The sequence below is a fragment of the Melospiza georgiana genome, chromosome 3 (assembly GCF_028018845.1).
Source record: "Melospiza georgiana isolate bMelGeo1 chromosome 3, bMelGeo1.pri, whole genome shotgun sequence".
In the NCBI taxonomy this organism is placed as follows: domain Eukaryota; kingdom Metazoa; phylum Chordata; class Aves; order Passeriformes; family Passerellidae; genus Melospiza; species Melospiza georgiana.
Genome location: NC_080432.1, coordinates 26,327,569 through 26,350,551, shown reverse-complemented (window position 1 = coordinate 26,350,551; position 22,983 = coordinate 26,327,569). Strand labels below are relative to the sequence as shown.

The window sequence follows — 22,983 nt, the reverse complement described above, 5'->3', positions numbered from 1 at the left end:
TCCCAATTAATTTAATGGAATTTCAAGAAGAAATAGTAGTCTAACTAAAGTTACCTGATGGCATAAGCAAAATAAGAAAGAGCTGTTAATTAAAGGGGAGCAGAGAAGGAACAAAAAGGAAAGGATAGAGAGGAATAGATACAACAGAGGTTGAGGAGGATGCAAACATTGAGTACCCATCACCTGAGACTCCTGAGGAAATGTCCTATATCTTAGAGAATTTACCCTGAGCATCAGTTTCACCAAACAGGGCTCTACAGCATTCCTATTATTTGTTTTGAGACTGCAAAGAAGTTTGAGAGAATGCTACCTGAGGCCTAATTTTTCATTTCAAAGAAATGAAAAAGAAAAAACAAAAAAGGCTTACAACTATAGCTATAGGGTCACTAGATGAGGCCATAGCAAGACACATACACTGCTGTGTCTCTCCTTGAGCTTTACCCTTGTGTCACATCCAAGTCCATCAATTAATATCATCTCCTACAAAGTTAAAAAAAAAAAACTGAAAAAGACATAATATTAAGAACAACAGCTCCAAGTATTGGACAGTGACTGATCCAATCTGTGACAGAAAAGATCAAGCAGTGGAAAGGTTGTTAGCTTGAAATGCTTTTGTAGTGCAGTCCAGCTCTCAGCTGCTGAAAATTCAAAAGGCCATCCCATGTACCGAAGGTAGCAACAAATGCAAGGAAAAGACACTTTAATAAAACTGTCAGATCTTGGGTGATACACTGATGAGGAAAGTGCATGCTTCGAAGAAATGTTGGAGTGTTGCCCAGAAATATCCTATAGACAAATGCACATTGTGTTTCAAATGACTTCTGCTTGCCAATGGCCAGCTCTGTGAGTCACAAAGGTGAGGGGGAAAGGGAAGTAGTCCAAAAAGTAAGCAAGCTGTTAAATTATAAAATAGAGCCCTTTCAGCAAGCTCCTGATAAGCAGCTGGAATTTGTTTTTATTGTCACCATTGTGTTTGAGAGAGATGTGATCTTTGGACTCATAAATTCTTAGGTAATTGTGTGAAAAAAATCCTTCATGAATATTCAGATTTCTTTTCTAATTCCTTTTTCTCCTGTCATTCTTTAAAGCAGCCTGTAATCTGGTTTAAAAAAAGCTTCTTCTTTTTTTTTTAATTATTTTTCAGTTTTCTGGTTTAATCTACTCAGAGAGTTATAAATTCTTAGAAAAATCTACTTGTGCTGGTTTATTTGAATGAGAAACACCTAAATTAGATCTGAAATGGTCTAATTAGGAGATTTCATATCTGTAATCTTTTGTTTCTAAAGCTGGTTTAGAGATGAGGCAAAGGCTACTTTTTTATTGTTCTTCATGACCAGCACCTTGAAGAACAAAGCCAGACACTTGCCAACATACTGCAAACCTTTATTTCTTACAAGGCCCTTGTTAGTTAATGATGGACGTCTAACACCTTTTCATTTTTTTACTCAAACCAGAAAATGAGCAAAACCAAGACCTGAAATAACAGCTGCTTTGATACACAGAGTGCACAAGCTCTTCACTGACAAAAGTTCATAATTTTCTGCAGTTGTTTCCACTACGTCCTCAAGCTTGCTATTTGAAATTGCACAGAGGTATACAATACTTCTCATAGTTTCAGCTACAAAAAGACAATCCTTAAACACTGTCAGAATGTATTATAAGTAAGTCTGCCTGCACATCCAAATTTCTGTAAGTTCAGACTTGTCCAAGAGCCCTTGGGTCTTCTGTTGTTATCTAAATAAGGCGACAGTATCTGCTGTTTAATCTTCATAGAAATCATACCTTGCTGCTCAGGCCTTTTCTCCTGACAACCAAGTTAGACCTACAAAGAGAGGAAATACAGAGTTCACCACAAGTTCATAACCCATTACTCTGCTCCAAGACATTTGCACATTTTTTTAGTCACACCTGTGTTTGTGATGAGAAGACGCTGCTGTCTCCTGCAGACTCTGCAGATCCTGCAAGTCAGTTCCAGGCTTTCCTGCATAATCATCTCAGTTTCTCTAAGATTTTCTGTTTTGTTTTAAAGTTCTTGTTCTTGTTGTTAAATGAGGGGTTACTGAAAGCAGCATGTCCTTCTGTCCTTCTCCTAACACTATTACTCTCACCTTTTTCATCTAAACATGTCTTTCTAGAGTAAAGTCACTTTTCCTGTAAGAGTTTCTGTCATATTGATGCAAGTGGCAGTAAACTCACATAAAGAAGGGTGGTTTCACCTGAGATCTTCTACATTAGGGAAAACATAGTTGCTTTTATAGCATGCAGAGGTCAATATTTCCAGCAAACACTCCTTTTCCCTTTTAATTCCGGCAAGCAGATGACTTGCAGAACAAAGGAATAACTTAAATCTTTGGATGTCAAATGGCATCTTCAGCAAAGTAGTGGGGGGGAAAACTTTGCCAACTGTTCTTCTTTTTCTCACTTTCTGTGTCACAGTTCATGCACAGAGCAGCATGTGTCTGTGATGCCAGATGAGAAGGGGGGTAATTGTCTCTTGATTAATGGTCAAAAATAAACTTTTACTTTTTGAGGACCAAAACCAAGGGCAGTGAGAGTGTAGTTTGCAGGAATATATTTTCCCACAAAGAGCTCTGTAGGTAGTACAGGTGGTTTCCACCTCAAATATTAATATGCAATGAAAAGCCTTGACTTTTGATAAGGGCATGCAGTGATGGGACAAGGGGGAATGGCTTTAAACTGGCAGAGGGCAGGTTTAGGTTGGATATTTGGAAGAAATTCTTTCCTGTGAGGGTGGTGAGGCCCTGGAACAGAAGTCACCAAGAGAAGCTGTGGCTGCCCCATCCCTGGAAGTGCTTAAGGCCAGGTTGAATGGGGCTGGGAGAAACCTGGCCTAGGGGAAGGGCAGGTTGTCCCTGCCCAGGGCAGGGAGCTGGAACGAGTTGATCTCTAAGGTCCCTTCCAACCCAAGCCTTTCTATAATTCTGTGTAATGATAACACCCCTGCTGCAGCCCTCTGTTTTTTGACTCTAGATAAAAGAGTAGATCCAGAGTATTAGCAACTGTTCATGCTAGACAACATTTTTGGAAAGCCCCTTGTTGTTCTGGAGTGACTCAGAATCATGCCAACCCTGTGCATGTTAAAAGCACTGAGCAGCCGCTGTTGCTGTTATTACCGCCAATATCAGCACAGGGAGGACCGTCTTACTCACAGAACAGTGAGGGTAGCAACCTTCAACAGGGAGTGTATAACAACATTCAAACAAAAATTAGTTCTTAAAAAATGAAAACCTTCAAGTCATAGAATCATTAAGGTTGGAAAAGTCCTCAAAGGTCATTGAGTCCAACTGTCAACCCATTACTAACAGGCCCACCACTAGCCCATGCCTCTAAGCACCACATCTGCATTTAGCATGCTCCAAATAGAGGCTGTCAGCCAGGAGAGTTTTAGTACTTTGGATACGGTTTACACAGAGCCACCTCCTATCAACATTCTTTTAATTCAACAGAAGTTATGTTGAAAGTCAACAGATTGGTTTCTTTCATACACTGAGTGAATAGCTTTGCTTTTATCAGTGCCTGATTGGTCAGTGTTTTATTCATTGCTGTATTCAACAGCACAAGTAAGGAAATACATTTGCGTTGGAGGGAATTAAAATGTAATGGTAGGTTCATCAGTTCCATCTGTGTTTGTGATCTAAATAATAAAAGAGCCTCTTTCTTTCAAAATCCCTTTTGTTGCTCCTTTGAGATTCGTTTTAGATTAATCTTTTTTCTTCTTTATTTCCAAAGGACATCCATTACCTTGCTCTAGATAAGGGTGAATTGGCACTAGCTGAAGTGGCAAAGAGAAAGGCTAATGACATTGATGCAGAATCAATAACTACTGGAATTGGTAAGAATTAATGTTGTCTAAAAAGCCCTTTTGTTTTAATCAATACTTGTCCTGTAGAACATGTTGTTATATTTGTAGAGGGGTTATTGTTTTGATTGTATTGTTTTCTTTGAAAGTGAGACCGGATTTTCATTTGTGACTAAAGAACAGAATTTTTATTGGTAACTAAAGAAGGAGGCTTATAAAAATCACACAGCTTTCCTTTCAGTACCCATGTGAGGATAGCTATGAAGCAAAAAGATTTATACTGTGGCTATATAGAAAAGTTCAGGCTATACAAACTGAACTGAGTGCAATTGGTAAGGGACTGAATCTGAAAATCTTTTTTCATATCAACATTTAAGGCCAGGTATGGCAATTTGACTCATCTCTAAATATTTGCTGGTGCACACTGGAGCCACATCTAGCATTGATACTTTGGCAGCACTCGAATGGAACATTTACTGATGTGAGCACAGCTTCACATCCTGGCTTTAAAACAGCAGCTTTGCATGCAGTGGGATTCTTGCCATTCCATAAGGAATAGCAATGCTAAAGTTGCAGTGTGAGATTAATAGCTACAACAGAGATGACTTTTCATGCAGGGGAACTCACAACTCATTCACTTTCTCCTTGTGTTTCTTCTGAATTGACATGAAGAGATGCAAGCACGTGAGACCATTCTGATTTCATGCCTTATAGCATGAACAAAGAAGAAGGTGTCCCTGTCTAGGGAGCTGACCTCCACTGGAAACAAAGGGAAGAAAACCCACAAAGCCTAAAAATGTTTGTATAAATTTTGCACAGTTCTGTTTTTGCTTATTCTACTGCATCATTAGAGGAAAGCACTGAGCTTTTGTCCTTATTCCATGCCAAGAAGTAGAATAGGATTAAAGCTCAGAAGGTTTTTTTGTGAGTCAGTCACAAAACCTTTGAGATCTTGAGTAACATGGGATTCTTTTAGAACTGTACATCTCCCTGTTTACCCAGAGCACACAAGAGAATGCCATTCCAGTACCTAGAAATGCAGAGAGGCCATATATGCATTTATGTGCCTGTTTCTGTAGAATGTATAAATCCATGACTTTCAAGGCTATTGCAATACGGTAGCCTCTCCTTCCCTCTCCAGCAGAGTAGGAATCAAGTGGTGCCTCTCCTGAACTCTTCTCTTTGGAGTCTTTCATTTCCATTCTCAAGTCACTTAAAGCTATTTTCCACCATAACTGGGGTTTTGGGCAAGCCCTTTCACTACTAGAGTTTGAAAAAAAACGTGACCTGTTTAGGTCATCCCTTCATCGACACTTCAAAGTGTGCAGTTAGATCTTCTCTTCTCTTCTCTTCTCTTCTCTTCTCTTCTCTTCTCTTCTCTTCTCTTCTCTTCTCTTCTCTTCTCTTCTCTTCTCTTCTCTTCTCTTCTCTTCTCTTCTCTTCTCTTCTCTTCTCTTCTCTTCTCTTCTCTTCTCTTCTCTTCTCTTCTCTTCTCTTCTCTTCTCTTCTCTTCCTCCCTTCCCTTCCCTTCCCTTCCTTCCCTTCCCTTCCCTTCCCTTCCCTTCCCTTCCCTTCCCTTCCCTTCCCTTCCCTTCCCTTCCTTCCCTTCCCTTCCCTTCCCTTCCCTTCCCTTCCCTTCCCTTCCCTTCCCTTCCCTTCCCTTCCCTTCCTTCCCTTCCCTTCCCTTCCTTCCCTTCCCTTCCCTTCCCTTCCTTCCCTTCCTTCCCTTCCCTTCCCTTCCCTTCCCTTCCTTCCCTTCCCTTCCCTTCCCTTCCTTCCCTTCCCTTCCCTTCCCTTCCCTTCCCTTCCCTTCCCTTCCCTTCCCTCCCCTCCCCTCCCCTCCCCTCCCCTCCCCTCCCCTCCCCTCCCCTCCCCTCCCCTCCCCTCCCCTCCCCTCCCCTCCCCTCCCCTCCCCTCCCCTCCCCTCCCCTCCCCTCCCCTCCCCTCCCCTCCCCTCCCTCCTCTCCCCTCCTCTCCTCTCCCTCTCTCCTCTCCTCTCCTCTCCTCTCCCTCTCCTCTCCTCTCCTCTCCTCTCCTCTCCTCCTCTCCTCTCCTCTCCTCTCCTCTCCTCTCCTCTCCTCTCCTCTCCTCTCCTCTCCTCTCCTCTCCTCTCCTCTCCTCTCCTCTCCTCTCCTCTCCTCTCCTCTCTCTCCTCTCCTCTCCTCTCCTCTCCTCTCCTCTCCTCTCCTCTCCTCTCCCTCTCCTCTCCTCTCCTCTCCTCTCCTCTCCTCTCCTCTCCTCTCCTCTCCTCTCCTCTCCTCTCCTCTCCTGTGTTGCACCAAGTATAACTGAGATGCCCAGGACTTGCATCTGATAATTTTCTATCATTTGACACTTAATACAGAAAATTTAAACTCTGATCTGTATCTTCATTTAATTCCTTGCAAACTACCATGATTAGTAGATTTCTGAAGTTGGACTATTGATAAATTTAGTGAGAGTCTTTTGTAGCATTGTAGACGCACATGCAGGGAGAGGGGTAGGGAAGAGAGCAGAGGCGATCACTGATGCTTCCTTGCCTATCAAATGCCATACACATGTAACTCAATTCAGCAGTAAATGTGCAGGCACAAAGTCTTCCCCTCCTCCAGACCAGTCCTACAGTTACGTCTGCAATGCCCCATTAGCATAAATTATTAAAGTCATTTTATATGATAAAGACTTTTGCTGAATAATTAACTATCAGGATGATTTAAAGTACTTTTCAATGCCCCCAGGGACAAACTGTCACTGAGATTTATTCTCTAAACAGTAATGAATTTGCATCCAATTCATTTTGTATGAAAATAAACAGGAATCTCCCATGAGTTTGTTTCACTGCAGATTCAGTCTTGCCTTAAACATGTGAAATCTCAGCCACAGGTTTTGTTTTGTTATCCTTTATTGCAATGTCCTTTCTAATGATGCTTTTATTTCATAAACTGTTGTTGGCAAAAAAGTTGACATGAGGTATGAACTTCGTGGACCCAATGAAAACAAAAGATGATGAGTGCTTTATATGGAAATTGCTGTATCTTTCTAATACTTTGAGGGGGAGAAAAAAAAACATGCCAGAGCCAGAGGTTTTAAAATGCAGTTTCAAACAAGTCTGTGTCCTTGACCTTTTCCCAAACCCAGACATCTTCAGCTGGTCCCTGCTCTCTGGAGCTGGTAGCCACTCAGTTTACCAATGGTCACACTTCTCCCCAAACTTCTTGAACGCCCACTTCAGGCTTTTACAAAGAGACAGTAACCTAAGCAGCAAGGTGCAACCAGTGCTATTGAGCTTATACTGGACACACTACAGCTTATTTCTTAAATATATATATCTCAAAAGTGAACCATTGTCATATGTCAATATCTGATGAAATTTCCTGAGCTAGCCCATCCCCAAACCTCAGCTCAGCACTGCTTGAAAATAAGATGAGTCATTGCTTCTGGCTGATTCCCAAGCCTTTGAGAGTGCTCCATCTTGCCCCAGATATATTTAATTTGTCAAGATATTTCTGTGTACAGGGCTCACTTCAAGCATAATGTATTTCAAACTCAGACTTCCAGGAAAAGTTTCAAGCTCCTACAAATAATGCAGAATGACAATATAATTATAATTTATAGGTGTCATCCAGAATTCTATATGTATAGATTCCTCACATATGTTATACCAATGTTTGTGTCAAGATAAAACTAAAAATAGGCTGATTATTTTAAGGTTTTCTGAATTTTGGCTCTTCTCAGTTTATCATCACGTGATTGCAGTTTGCTAGACACTCTTTTGAAGAGGCTACCTTCTAAGCTGAGGAGCTAAGGAGGTCTGTGGGCATCTGGTAAAAACATCTGTAGACCTGCAGAACACAGTAGCTTGGTGAGAATATTGCTGAGCAAAATGAAGTGTTAGGTGAACTAGGTTTTGGCAGAATGATATCTTTTGTTCATCTGATTAAAATCTTCTGAGGATCAATATTCTCATAAGATTTTATGTTTGACAGCCTGTGAAAATGCATCTTGAGGGATGAGAATATTGAAGTGATGGCATTGTACATCTCAGGCATTAGCTATCTTCTCTTTCCCCACCCTTATTTGATCAGCAGACCACTGGCCATGGATCCTGTGGTTTCTTCTTCCAAAGATTTTCTATTGAATTATTTCTGTAGTTGATCCACAAGTTCCTTAATGAGGTCAGGGAGTTCTCATTTAGTCTTGCCTAAAATGTATGCTGTGCACCTCATTTCACTTGATTAAAAGAGAGAATAAATAATTTATTCAATATTGGCATATATGTAGGTTACTAATAAATTCTGTTTATGAGCGTAACCTGGCATGTACTCTCCTGGAACAGTATTTTCTGTGGTGGGAGAGTGAGTCTGTTTGGTGCTGTAGAGTGTGGGTTGCTAATGTAAAACCTAAGTTGCAAAGAACTGACATGGCAGAGCCTGTTAAGAAATGCCATAGCTAATAATGATCATGGAGGTGAGGAGCTCAGCCCTTCAGACATCATTGCTCAATGAATATCCAACGAAGAGCATATGTAGGCAGTGTCAGAAAGTTTCCCAAGGCCAACTTCCAACAAATTACATTAGGGCCTAGCAAGGTGATTTTAACCTTCAAAATCAACAGCTTTCACCCAAAAGGGATTCATGTTGTGACAAGACAGATAACTGCTGCATAGTTGAAAGGCAAATTAGAAAACCTTGTATTTCTACTTGGAATTTCAGAATATTAGTAACTAATGTTTAGGCAACATTTCTAACAGAGGTATCTTAACAAAAACACTGATGTTCAGATAGTTGCATTGTTCTGAAATGCTAGATAGGACTGACTAACATTTTGGTGGTTCACTAATGTCTCATGAAAGTGCTTGAGGTTTTTCCATTTAAAATAGAATTTTAAAATATTTCTGGAAGTATTCCATACTGTTTGCAAGATAGGGAATCTTATCAGTTCTCACAGAGACTGAAGTCTAATTTCCCACAGTGTTTGTAAAATGACATTTAAAATGTAGGGACCCTAAATGTTTCACCTTACTGGCAAGGAACATCTCTAGTTTGAACCCTAAGTGGAGAATTAATTAATTTTATCTTAGTTCTGTGGTAGTGTTTTATATTGAATGGCTTACACGTTCTTTGTGATAATTAATAATGACACATCCTACGGTGTTTTGTCTGAGGTACCAGTCTGGTCTTGCATTACAGTCTGCTACCTCCAGATCACTTATCATTTACTCAGATCTTCCCCTCTTCCTGACAGTCCTGGGGAGCCTGCTTGCATTTCAAGACCGTGTTTAGAATTGTCCCCCTGTGTTTGTAACCTTCTCTGGCCTTGCATTAGCCTAGTTGGTAACGTTTCCTTCTCCTCTGATCCATACTGACTCCTTTCATCTCTCAAGCAATACTCTTCCTCACCCTCACATACCCTCTCTGACACTGATGGCAATTCCTTGGCACGTGCAGCTTTCTCTTGTCATCTATCAAGTTTCAAGTTAACTGAGAATCTTGGCCTTTATTTAATGACTTTTATTTCACTTCATGCTTCAAAGGTATTGTCCCAGACACAGGTGAGCTGTGATCTGGGAGGGCTCAGGGACACCTATTCATACTACGGTTTTTTGGAGCCTGCCCCCTTCAGTGTAAGTGTTAGATCTCCTATTTATTTGTTTCTATTTTCAGTTTAAGTCAATCAAAACCTCTGGAATCAAACACTTTGCTTTTATTTTTCTAATAATGTAACTTTTCCCCCAGAGAGCCAGAAAAACATTTTTAATGAAAAATGCTTTCTAAGTATGATTGGCAGCTCACCTATGGCAAGAAATTAGTTTCCACAAGCACCTTTTTAATTTTGTGCCACCCAAGATGAGTGTCTTTGAAGATCCATAGTAATTTGAAATTATTTAACTGTGCTCATATATACACTCTCTTGAACATATCAAGCCACACACAGCACTTGACACAGAGCCCACTAAGCACAGTGAAAGGATTTCTGCCATCTTCAGTGGGCTTTGGAAGGAGGTTTTAGGATGCAACAATTTCATGGGTGGGCGTGGTATGACCAGGACTGCTGCCATCTGCAAAGACCTGGTTTGGAAGGACCAAGGTGTAGAGTGGCTTCAAGAGGAGGGAGCAGCAGCCAGCACTCATGGCATTGGCATTGCATCCTATTTTTAGATTTCCAGCTGGAACTGAGGATTTTACTCTCTTGAGGGTTAGAGGCACTTACTGCTCCCCTCCTTGTGTTCTTTTCAAGAAGTGGAGTCATTTGTTTTGCTTGAAGTCTACAGTAATGCCAAACTATTCTTGGCTCCACCTCATCTCACCTCTCCTCTTGCTTGTGTCATGATGTCAGTTTTGATCTATACCTTCCCACTGCTAGACAGCTTTGCCTAAAGACATGATCCTCAGCCCCTAATAATTATGAGTACATCAAAGGCTAGTTGGTTTGCTTAGCTGCAGAGGTCTCCACAAAGATCTGTGAATCTTTACTTGAAAGAGATTTATAGTTTTGTGTCAAGCTTTAGAATTGTCATGGCCTTCCATTTTTCCCCCTTCTTTATAGTGACATATTCTGGCCTGCTACAGAACTGATTTTAAAAGCACAACTATATGCCCAAAATGAAGACACCTTCTCCTTCATATTTAATGATTCTCATATTTTGTAATGTCTGCCAGCAGTAAAATTATGCCCTATTGATTATGAAAAAAATCTTACCAGAAGTCATAGATTAACTATTTTTTGCCACTTTTAGGGACTTCCATTTTTTGTACCAAAAGCCACATACTATGACTGGTTTATAAAAAAAAAAAAAACAAACAAGAAAAAAAATTCCAGTATTTCCAAATTCTAAAAATTGAAAGGAGTTGTCTGTACCTGATATGGTTTTATTTTACTAACAAGTAGGATATTGCAAGGCATGTGAGGTCACCTCATCTCAGATCTCTTCAATATAATTCCATTTTGTCCCTATAACCCCCAGCCAAGTTGATGCACATAGACAACAGGGAATGGATGACACTAATTACCAAGTAAGCAACATATTTTCGGTGGCAACAGATCAAGAGGAAAGTTTCAAAAGTGAAAGGAATTCACAGAGCTACACCTTGGGGGAGGATGTAACATGATAAAGAATAGTTTAGCATAAAAGATCTCAGAGGGATGCCCATGGCGTGGCACTGAAGTGAAGAGAAGCAAGTCAGTACTCAAGCTGTTGACATTGTAGCTAGGAATTTCAGTAGGAATTTGGCTTCTCATCACTGACTTCAGTCCATAGACTGTAGTAAATTTAAATAGAAAGCACACATAGTTAAAATAACTGTTGAAACAAACTATCAAAGAAATTGACGCATGGAAAGTGTCTTTGCATGAAGACTGAATGAATACCTTTCTGGGAAATAGGTCTTAGCCAAATACAATTTATGCTTAGTCAAACACATGTTTTTCTGGCTTGGTGTAGGATAGCTGGATGAAATTTAATAGCCTCTAATTCACTGTAGGTCAAACTAGATGATTTACACTGTATCATTATAGTATAATATTCATATGTTCTGGATTCCACTCTTGCCTACAGCTCTGTGAAAAAGCCCCTGGTAAATCTCCCATTAGCTTCAAAAGGCCCACATGTGGTCTAAAAGACTGCAGTTAAAAGCCACATAATATTTACGTAATATATATTCACACATCTCATAGTATGCACGTGTGTGTGTACATAAGTGGGTGTTATATTTACACATACACAGCCAAAGTCTGGCCAGTCATGAAAATAGCTCAGAATCTGAACACAAGCCAGGGGAATTATTACGTACTCATATTTTGCTTCATGACATCACAGAAGCCACTGTGGGAAACAGTTTTCGTTTTGTTTCCTGAAAGAACAAAAAAGTAATCACAAGCAGGAGGTGCTTTCATAAGTGCTGCAGCTGGCTGGGAGCTGTGGATGTGTGTGCTCACGGTGTGTCAGGGGCATGTTTGTCTCACACACCCTGGAGCCGTCCCTCAGCCTCTCGCTCTCCGACGGGGAACCCGCCGGGTGCGCTCCCTTCTGCGCCCTGCAGAGCGTTGGCAAACACATATTTGCATGGCAGTTGGTATGTGTTTTGTCCTGTTTGCTCTGCGTAATGTAACGTGATGTGACAGGCTGTAATTCATCACATCAGCTGTGTGACAGCAGAGCGATTGGAAAAGAGCTGCGATGGTGGGCTCGTGCGAAGTGGCAATTTAATGGTGGGTTGGAGTCTCTCATTGTTAAGGTTTTTTAGAATCACCTACCAAAGAATTATCTCTGAGTATTCCCTGTGCAGGTGAGTTTTAGAAGTAGTGATCAGGCAGAGCACACTCAGCATCAGGAGGAAGCTGAAGGTCCCTGTGCTCAGAAGGAACAACTCTTGTAAATATGAGAACCCTTGCACGTGTGGTGTTAGATCAAGAACTTTGAAGGACAATTTATTTATTTCCTCCTCCTTCACTGCACTGCCCAGGCACACCACAGGTCCTTATGTGGGAATACTGTGGAATTGCCGACGGCAAAAACGGAGGTTGAGGCTGTTTTCCTCCAAAGACTCCTACACAAGAGACTGCTTGACAGTTCACCCTTGAAAAATTCCCACCACAGGTGTTAGGGTGTTTGATAACCTGATGGTGATACTTGTTGAGTGCTTCCAGCCTAACAAAACCAAGTTCCCTGTTAAAATCCCATCTTGGTAGTGGGATGGTCTAATCAGGACATGGCTGGTGAGAAGCATAGGGAAGAGTACAGCAGGGCCCAGGGGTGAGTTTTGCATCCACTGCTCTTCTCAGTCCTGCACTTTCTGGAGTGTCACACTTGGCCAGAAGATGAAATGAAGAGAGTTGTTTAAGAAAAACCATTGGTGAAAAAGTGATCTGCCGTGCCTAGCACAAGGCAGTAAGTACATGCAGAATTAATGACTTTTTTCTTTCCTAAACTTACATTCTGTATTTAATTTCAGCTATTTGAAGTATTTTTCCCTAAATATCCTTCCTGTCAGTTAGTCTGCACTGACACTTCTTTTTACTTTAAATCCCAGTGCCATGAAACTTCTGCAGCTCCCCAACTCATGCATGAATAATACCTGCCATTCAATAATTTTTTTTCACAGCATTCAGGACATTAAAAGTCCTGAATTGTTCTAGATTTCAAACTATAAATTCAGTCTTAAAAACAGATTGTGAGGCAGTTGGTTATCTCTGCAATGTTGATATTATGAAATGGCAAAATATTTTAATACGATGGAAAGATATCATTAATGATAGCTTATAAGCATGTATGGTGTTCACTTTAATTAGTCATTTACTGCAGTCACACTGCCATCATCTTTATGATAATCAAAGCTGCAACAGCCACTTGATTTCTGCCTCCTGCCCTCCCAGCCCAGGGACACCACAACATCAGTAAAAAGTTGGGGTAGGTTTCTCATATAAATTAGATTCCATGGATTAACCACTTAACTGATAGTTTTTAAAATTTCCCTGTAAGGAATGTGGGAGTCAATATTCTTTCCTGTAGTCTTGTATTGAAAACCTAAACATGGTTTCTCTATTTTTTTTCTAAAGATTTAACATTGTTTCACATCAACTAGATCATATTTTTTTTCTTAATGAAACCTGTGCTACATCTTGCTATGGCTACTCATTTACCTCTGCTGAATTTAGTCCTTTTTCTTGATAATGGTCTTGCTGCTAAAATCCCCCCTGGAGACCTCCAAATACATCTAAAGCACACCAGACTCTGGGGCCATCCCAGACACCTTGCAGAACAATCCCAGGATGTGTTTTTACATTATTTGGTAGGTGCTGGTGAACCATCAAGAGCCTTACATGAGCTCACCCTCTGACTGAAGGATTTGGAACTCAGTCCTAAGCCCTGTTTGAAATTCACTACTAAATTTCACCACAGCTCTGCTTAAATAATACAAACTCTTATCACACAGATGCAAGATGATGGCTACAATTAATTATTTGTTTTACTGCCTAGGATGCACTGTGGTCAAAGTAAAGAGCTACAAAGTGCTTAACTTAGGCCCTTGCTTTTAGCCACCAAAGAGCAAAATCTTTAGTTCATGAAGGCAAATATGGAGCTTGTGTGGGCACCCTCTGTGAGGGTGTGAGCAGTGTGAACCCAGATCACCCTGCTCACTGTGCTGCCATTGCCTCAGACATGTAAGGAAAGAGTTAGCACCACACTGATCACTGTAATAAACAGAATTTTAACAGTAAAACATGCCAGAAGCATTCCTCAACCAGTCATGAAGGAAGCAGAGGCTTTAGTCAGTGCCTTACTTTCGTGTATTATTGTCAACTGTGCTGCCCCAACCTATTCCCGTGTGTGTTTGGGAGTTTTGCTGTCCACTCGTTGGGATAGAACCAAGACAGCAGGCAAAGAACTGGATGTAAATAGACCTGTACAACCACCACAAACCCTCTGGATTACTCTGGCCTCCTCATTTTAACCTTGGATGGTTGTGCTTTCCTTTGGGGAGTGTGTGACCTCTCTGTGGCAGGCTGCCCATCCTTTCAGCACCATGCCATGCCAGGGCCCCTCGCTGTCACCTCCCTCTGGCTGACCGCACAGCCAGGTGAAGTCCATTTCCTAAGCTCGCTTGTTTTCTGTAATTTTTGCCACATGGGGTGAAAGCACACCCCGGGGGAATCAGTGTAATCCTCTCGTTCGTGTTTGCCATTAGGTGTCAGTGTGACAACAACCATGGTACACAAAGGCTGCGCTGGGGTGTGCAGGGATACCACCCCCCTCCTAAACTTCTCATTGTCCACTCGGGGCAAACACAGTGTGAAACGAGGGTAAGGAAAGGACGAAGAAAGCAATAAACATTTTATTTCCGGGTGCTTTTCCATCACCTAATTGAAATTATTTACTAACAGATAAGTCTGTTTGCTTTTCATTCAGCGTGTCTCAGGTTCCCGGTGCTGCAGTTGTCAAAGAAGGGTAATATTTACAAACCCAGGAGAAGAGTTTCTGCACACACTGATCTCACCTTATTTTGGGGCAAAAGAAATAGTCAATATTATCAGTAATTTGCAGTCAGCAGGAGGTAAACTGCTTTGCCCAGTGCAAATGTTAAATTACTTGTGTGAGTTGAGGCCTGACAATATTGGTGCTGATAGATGAGTCCTTCACAAGTTGTTTAAAATACTGTATTAGGAATTACAACTTGAAGTCCACTCATTTCAAAGAGAAGAATAAAAAACTTTAAAACTAGTTTTAAAGGAACTTTTTTGTCAGAAATAGTACCTTTTTTTTGTCTATCAGTGGTATGCAGGATGAGTAAACAGTAAAATACACAATGTGTATAAAGAAGTTGAAATTGTTTTTAAACAAAGCTTTGGGCACTTCCCAAAATGTAGCAAACAGGTTTGGGTTGTATGGGAGTTTTAAAATTTTTAAAATTTTTAAAATAAAAGACAGGGTTTGTGAGAGGGGGAAAAAGTTTTTTTAGAAGAAAAGTAATCTATAAAATATTCTGCAGTAGCAGTATTCAGAATATATTAATTATACTCATAGGATAGCCTCTTTTTTGCCTTATGTTTGAAAATGCAAATGTTTTCACTTTTAATCAGCTTTTGATCATCTCAACATAATGGTTAAACCAGCTTGGTCTTCACCAGGACCAGGGAATCTGTTGTGCCAGATGATCATTGGGATTCAGCTTTGCCTTCACCTTTTCTGCTTGGAAAGGGAACAGGTTCTGAGCATGCCTTAAATTTAGTGGTGTTTTTCTTTATACTGATAGATTAAATCTCAAGTAGCACCATGCTGCTGTGATAAGCATCTGAGCAAGCTGGCTTTTCTTTTACCTCCTTCCAGATTTCTAGTAACTCCATGGCACAGGAGAGGTTATTCTTGAGCATGCACTGCACAGCCCAGGGTAATCCTAGCCAGGACAGGAATACTTAGGTACCATCTCTGCTACAATTCCCCAAGTTGGGCAGTTGCGGGTCTCTTCATGAGAACAAAGCCTTCCAAAATTTGGTAGCCATGCCCCCTTTCAATTTGGGGATGGGAAATGGAAAGCTCGTGTGCCAATTTGATGTTGTCCTTATAACAGATAATTATAGGCTTTAGGAATAGAAAAGGTGCCTGATTAAATGGCTCCAGCCATCTGCTATTGCAAGACTGTGAAGTAATCCTTGACCATTTTCATATTAAGAGCTGCCACGAGGATGTTCTCCCACTGCTTATGCCACTCAGCTTGCCTAGAAAGCTGTCTCCTCTGCTCTGGCTTACTGGCATCCTAACTCACTTTTGCTTTGTATTATTTTAAATAACAGTGATTAAACCTTTATATGGTGCTGTTGGGGGAGCTTGAAAATATAACACATCTATTTTGACTTCAGAAATATAAATTGAAGAGATCCTTATTTTCACATGTGGTTTCAGATCAGGTTCTTCTTCTTCATGTTTGTGGTACAAAGGGAAGAGATGAAAAGCCAGCTAGGCAAGCAGTTTTAAAAACCCCAGCACTGGCCACTGTGGCTGCTTGTACCCCTGCTCCATTGGGGTCCCAGGGGAGGCATAAGAGGAGCCTCAAGGGCCAGGCACAAGCTGCTAACATGGCACTCTGCCTCTGGTTTAGGTGAGCCCAAAGGTAATTTTGCTGGTTTTGAAGCAAAATCATTGGTCAAACAGACCTGAAAGCAACAGAGAGCTCTAAGCCTGCTTTACCCTGAGTACTGTTCCTATAGAGTGTTGCTTCAAGCAATTCTTTACAGTTCAGAAAGTATCCTGGTGCCAGGATCCTCCCTGCAATGGGCTGAGTTCCCAACTGCAGCCTAAACCAGTCCAAAAATGTGCCAGAAAATATGAGGAAGGGTTTCCACCTGAAGACAGAGAAAAGACAGAGGGAGCAGTCAGGCTGTAAGGAAGGACTATAAGGGTACAGGAATAAAGAGATAAACATCTCTGGGTGATGCACATCTGTGCAAGAAGGACTGGTGGTGGCACATAAGAAAGGAAAAAGGTCACTGCTGCAATGCAGGAAAGTGGAAAGATGCCTTTGGAAGGGCAAATTTTTCCCATTGAGCATTAATTGCTTTCCATGGATACAAAATGCACTTTAAGTGATAAAAGGAATGGCTGACAAGCAATGCTGTGTTTAACAGCTATCAGAGAATGCAATGTAGGTTAATTACCTTCCCTTAAAATGAATTTTTTTTTCCTGAAGAGGTGAGCCTCTGTTTGAGACAGAAGCTAATCTCCAAACTCCTGTTGTCTACTTCAATGAAAAGAGGAGCAAGAAAGGGAATGAAATGGGGTGGTGAGGAGCCACCAGTAGGAACCATGGTGATTTTTCTTCCCCGGCATCGAGGCATCAGTTTTTTGCATTGCTTCCCATGGACTTTCCTCTTTGGTTACCTTCAGAAGCACAAGCAATGCCAGGAACTGCCCACAGCTCCCTCCAGGGCTTTGAGCTTCCCAAGCGGTGTCCACAGTTGCTGCTCCTGCTGACACAGTTTATTTAAATAGGCAGGAAGAAAGTATTGGTGGTTGCAGGAGGCAGTGTATAGTGTAAACTACCTCTGTGAGGTTTTAAAAAGAAAAAACACTCTGGTATTCCTGCCACTCTGTAATTGAGGGATATCAGTCAGGAGAAGATCTTCCCAGGGAATGGAATGAACAGCCTGGGAATGAAAAACCCACTGTTCCTGCAATGTTGCATTTCCCCCTCAACAGGGCACATGAAGTGTAGTGTGTCCCCTTTCCAAAGCTGTTTTCCTCTAAATCAGTCTCTTCTAGTGGGAAAGGGTGGGAAGGAAAGTATCAACCCATCAATCAGGGTTTTCGGTGCCAACAGGGTCACATCAGCTTCTCAAAGCCTTTGGGCACCCAAACCACAGAATATGCTGGTGGTTATCAGCAAGTCTGTGCAGCAAAGCACTGCAGCAGGTGAGTGACAGGATGCAAATATCAGGGAGGACCTGCCCCTGTGTCTGCTTCAGTGCCTTTCCAGCCACACCTTTCTGGTGTGGCAGAAATTGTAAAATGTCGGTCAGGGCGCTCTGGAGATGGGTAAAATGAGGCATGCACATACCCCAAGTCCTTTTATGTCCTGGTGCCTTGAAGTGCATTTAGAAAATGCATCCAGGGTTTGTCTTATGTTGGAGGATTTAGCCAAGAGACATTAAGCAGAGCACTGTATAAGTGTCATTAAGAGAGCTTAGCAACAGGATATTCTGTGATTCCAGATTCCAGGATACTCTTATGCATATCCTCTGTGTGTGTGTATATATATGTGTGTGTGTGTGTGTGTGTGTGTGTGTGTGTGTGTGTATGTGTGTATGTGTGTGCAAGCACAGAGTTTGCATATATACACATTACCATAAAGACTGAGGGTTTGCAGGTTTGAAACAACATGTTGGTACCAGCTGTGTACCATGTTTTCTATGCATTGCATTGGTGTTACTAATTTTCTATGTAGAGACACACACAGACCCCATAAAAACTTGGCCCTCATTTTATGAAAACTTACCTGAGACATTACCAACTTACTATCCTAAAGTCAGTACTTTTAAAGAGACTGAAAAAAAATCATGTAAGAATTTTCAGGTTTGGTACACATTAAGCTCGTTGATGTCAGAATAAGTTTAGTCCACACAACCTTCCAGCATGATAACATTTTTTTTTTTTTCTGTGAAACCCACTGACTACAAATACGTTAGGCTGGCAGAGGTTAGAAAGCAATGCTGTTTTATAAATTGGGTTTTATTTACAGGTAGTATTCCCATTTTTTCATTATTTGGATTAGGCAAGTAACTGGTCCCAAGTTTTTCTTCATTAAAAGAAAAAACCTTCCTTTTAAGAGGTGTGTACTTCACAATTTTCAAACTTCAATAGCATAGAAATTTTCACTGGGTCAGAAAGCTGATTTAATTTGCTGCTGTTAAAGCTTTCAATTTTACATCCATGAATTGTCAAATTAAATTCAGTGCATTGCTTAAATTTCTAGCTGCAGTGCATTTAGCCTAATTGCTTTGGTAAGTTGGGTGCTTAGTAACTCCTACTTCTCTGAATTTTCGTCTTTAAAGGCAAGCAAAATAAAGCCTGAGGGCCACAGGTGGGCTAGCCTGCTCTTTGGGATTCACCTGTGGGGTCTTTGGATATCTCTTCCAGTCTGACTGCATCCTCAGACCATATCTGATGAGGCTGCTCTGCTGACAAGGGAGAGCATTTAAACACCTGTAGGTTTTAGCTATTTAAGTCCAAATCAGTTTTGAACCAACAAGAAAGGCTGAACAAAATGGTTCAGATTTCAGTCAGTTGTCAACTAAATGTGTGCACTGGGCCTTTAAGTATTTGGCCAGACACATCTTGATTGCTTGGCTTTTGTTTTCCCCCTTGGAAAGTCAGCTGGATAATGCCCTGTAGCCAAAGTCTATTCTGCCATGCTGTAAGTGGGCTGGGCTGGGGCTGGGGGGAAGGGGGGGTCCGGGTGAAGGGAGAATTAACCAAAACCAGAGTTATATTCAGGTATTTGCAAATTTTTGTAAGCCAAGGTGTTTGCAGTAATTTTCAGTTTTCTTGCCACATTAAATTTAAAAATCGTAGGGACATAAAATGATCCCAGCAATGCAGTCTTTAAGGTGGGCTCTTTCTGGGGACAAATCACAAAGCAAACACAGAGGTGATGGAAACAATCGAAGAAACTTCCACCAACAGCACCCTCAGAGGCAAGCCCTGAGTGTCTAGTTTCTTCGTCTTTGTTTACAGTATTTTTAAGGCTTTGAGTTCTCACGCAACATATATGTCATTAAATGGCTGATTCCTCTTTGCACACGTTGTTGTGATGGCCTGTGGCAACCTGAATTAATTGTTTCAGTAGTTGATGGTGGTTACTGGCCGTAATTATTATAATTTGCATTTATAAAAACTTCTTTCATCTAAGGATCTTAAAATGCTTTTGCACACATTTAATTAAGCTTCACAACATCCTGTGAGGTAAGTGTCAAGAGTGTTGTTATATCCATTTTTACACGAGTTTCTCCAAGAAAACAAGGTCAGTCTCTAATGTGACTGGTATTTGGTTCACATCACTTGCACAGGACAGGTAGCATGGCTGCAGGAATTAGGAATGCTGATCTAGGTCACTTTGCATCTCCCACATGGCTCTTGCTGCTGCCACACTGTGTGGACACACGCACTAAGCCATGGCAAACACATGATTTCCAGTCTGAGGTGGCCCTTTCCTTCCCAGGAGCACTCGAGCAGCAGCAAAGTCTTGGGAAGAAAAAGAGATAAGCACCCAACAGGATGCACCAGATGAAAACCCACCTTGCAAAGATCTGTCCTTTCCAAACTTTCCACCTTAGCATTTAAGCCTCTCTTTGCCGTCTGCACACAGTAAGACGTGTCTGCTTTAGCCAAAGCCAAGAAAGCAGCTGCAGGCAATGTAGAGTCACCCTTCAGCAGCCACTCACTTGCTCTAGAAGAGGCTGCACACACTTCACCTCCACCCCCTACCAGCCTTAGACCCAACCCTTTGGGCAATCAGCAGTTCTGAGATCTACTAAATCCTAGATTACCACTTGACAGATATTTAAAAGTGAGGATCAACCAAAGTAGAATAGACTTGGAACTTGGGGGACAGCAGTTTTCAAAAGCTCATTTCTTTTTCAAACATATGACTATGTTGTTTAAATTGAACCTAGCTCTCTGTAAGGTCGGTTGATCACCATAATAGCCCTGAGGAAGATATGTCTAAGTAAGTGCTTGCAAATTGAGTAAGGAGTCCAAGGCCATACCTGCATGAGTTCTTTACCATCCTCATCAATTTATGTTTACATAAATTGTTTACATGTGGCAATGACCAGATTAGCTATTTGGAAAGAACTCTGCCTGTGGATGCACTTATTCCAAAATAAAAGCCACTTTGCTTTTCTAAATTAAGTGCACTTAGAGGTAGAGAATGATTATTCTGAATAACATAAGAAAGGAAGTAATTTCATTCCCAAGTAGTCTATTGAGCAGAAATATTCTGAAATAATCTGTCTAATTTCTCATGTTGATGCTTTTTAAGGCACAGACAAAGTCACAGAATTAACGACCAATTTAGTTTTCCATCCATTGTTTTCATGGAGAGGGTGTGCCAGTGCAAGGCAGGAGTCAGAGATTCCTTCCAGTTTCCCTGAGTCAATGTACAGGATTTATTCTGGTCCATGTCTCTCTTGTGGAGGAAGGAATGCCTGGCAGCCAGAGGAGAAGGTCTGACACAAGAACACACGTAATTTCGTTTTACCTGGTGCTGTCTACTTAACTTTCATCAGAAATGGGACAGTCATTAGCCTAAGCCTGTGTTTTCACTGAAGCTTTCTTCTGCTTTTTTACTCTCCAAACTTGTTCATGCCTGCTGTGGCACAGAAAATTATGGCAGCAACCATACTTGACATGCATGACAGAACACAATGCCTTGGGAATCCCAGCATCAGGCCCTCAGAGGAGATTTTATTGCTGCTACCAGAAAGTTTTCAAATTAGTATATTTGGGGTATGTTTCTTTATTTGGAAGGGGGGGGGTAAAAATTCTCCTTGTGTTATCTCATATTGCAGTAACTGAGACTTGATGGGTACTACATTATCCTTTTTGGACCTCAATCACTCCCAAAGATTCAAGATGAACTCTGCCTGCCCAGGCACCAGAGTCGGTGCCCCAGGGAATTTCTTCATATCTAAGGGATGTGCAGGATGTGTACTCGCATGCCCTTACTGCCTCTCAGCCCTAGCTGTACATGCAGTTTTGCTTTAGGAACCTGTACCTCCAGTATTGCAATATCTTTTTCAGTCTCTGTCATCAAGAGTTTAAATACAGTTCAGATCAGTGTTAGTGGCCCAGCTCCAAATGAGGGGAATTGCTGCAATTCGTTATCTTGACAAATTAACTGGTCTGAGGCAATTCCTTTTTGAGAGAGATACAATTACCTAACTCTTGAACTCTAGCCTTGCTCCAATGCTGTGGCATAGCTATGCACCTGCTCAAAAAGTGTGGATACTACTTTCCCATCCATAAATACAATTCTTGCACTAGGAGCTGATTTTAAAGAAAAGAGTTTCTGAGGTGCCAAGGCAGCTGGTTGCACAGGGGAGGGACAGTATGGGAAATGCAGGGTCCTTGTCACCAAACCACAAGAGGAAAGGCTGGCACAGAGAGTGTTCTATCAGAGAAATGCATCACCAGTTGTCCCATCCTCTGTTTTGAGTCCAGCTTCCTGATCCTGAGTGGAAGAAGGCGGCTTTCCTGATCCCAATCCACCACATGGAAAGGAGTAACCCACTCAGATTAAACCAGATTAAGAAAAAAAAAAAATCCAAGGTGTTTTCTTCCTGGGATTTAGGCAAAAATTTCTATTTCAATCCTGCAGTCTTTATGTAACTGGTGGAAAATAGGTTGCCATCAGCACTCCACTCCTGATGTGGACAGGAGCTGGTGCTCCTGGGAAGGCAGAGTGACCTCCAGCCTTGCCATCAACTCCTGGCCTTCAGGACAAGCTCCTTTCTGCCTTTTCTACCAAGGAATGAAAATAGATCCACAGTTACACATTGTTCTTCCAACCCAATGTGAGCAGATGCACTTCTCATCCTGTTCCCTGTGGAAAGCAACTCCTTTTGCCCCTCAGCCATAGCTCACCTGTGGGCATCATCTTTCCTTGTAAAAGAGCTCCCAGATGCTGAAAGATATCCCTTAACCATTCATTTGAGCCAGTGCCTTTTGGAAACTGTTTAGGATAAAGCCGTCCAGCAGAAGGCTTGTGTTTGCCCAGAGCCTCTTTGTATGGACTCGGCGGCTGGGAGTTTCCTTGAGCTCCTCTTTGAACTCCAAGCCTTCAGCATCCAAAACATTTAACCCTCAATTTCTTTTCTGCTTTATCAGTTTGGCCAGCTTCCAGCTGGCAGCATTCATTTGCAGGCTCCCATTCTGCATCTCGTGTTTGCAGATTTGTCTTTTTCAATTAACCCCTTGAAATGGTTTTCTTCTCCCCGGAGCCTACCGGCCTCCGGTCTGGCCGGCACTTCTCCCTGCTCCGGCTGCCTGAAGGGCAGGAGCTGTGGAGCAGCTGTGTCCCTGAGCTGGCAGTGCCAGGCAGAGGGTGCGCCCCACGCACGGAGAGCAGCTGAAGGAACACGCAGGTTCGGCACTGCCGGCTCTGCCCGTTGTGGGTTGGGGCTTGCAATGCCAG

The 22,983-nt window shown here is 41.8% G+C and overlaps 1 protein-coding gene across 2 annotated transcripts in view; it reads left to right on the top strand.

The window, feature by feature from the left end:
• Positions 1 to 22,983, top strand: part of WDPCP (WD repeat containing planar cell polarity effector) — a 148,246-nt gene that overhangs the window by 104,286 nt on the left and 20,977 nt on the right. For both annotated transcript variants that reach the window (XM_058020472.1, XM_058020471.1), the window contains one exon: positions 3,751 to 3,853. In XM_058020472.1, the coding sequence (XP_057876455.1) occupies positions 3,751 to 3,853 (103 nt within the window). The remainder of the gene's footprint in view (positions 1 to 3,750; positions 3,854 to 22,983) is intronic.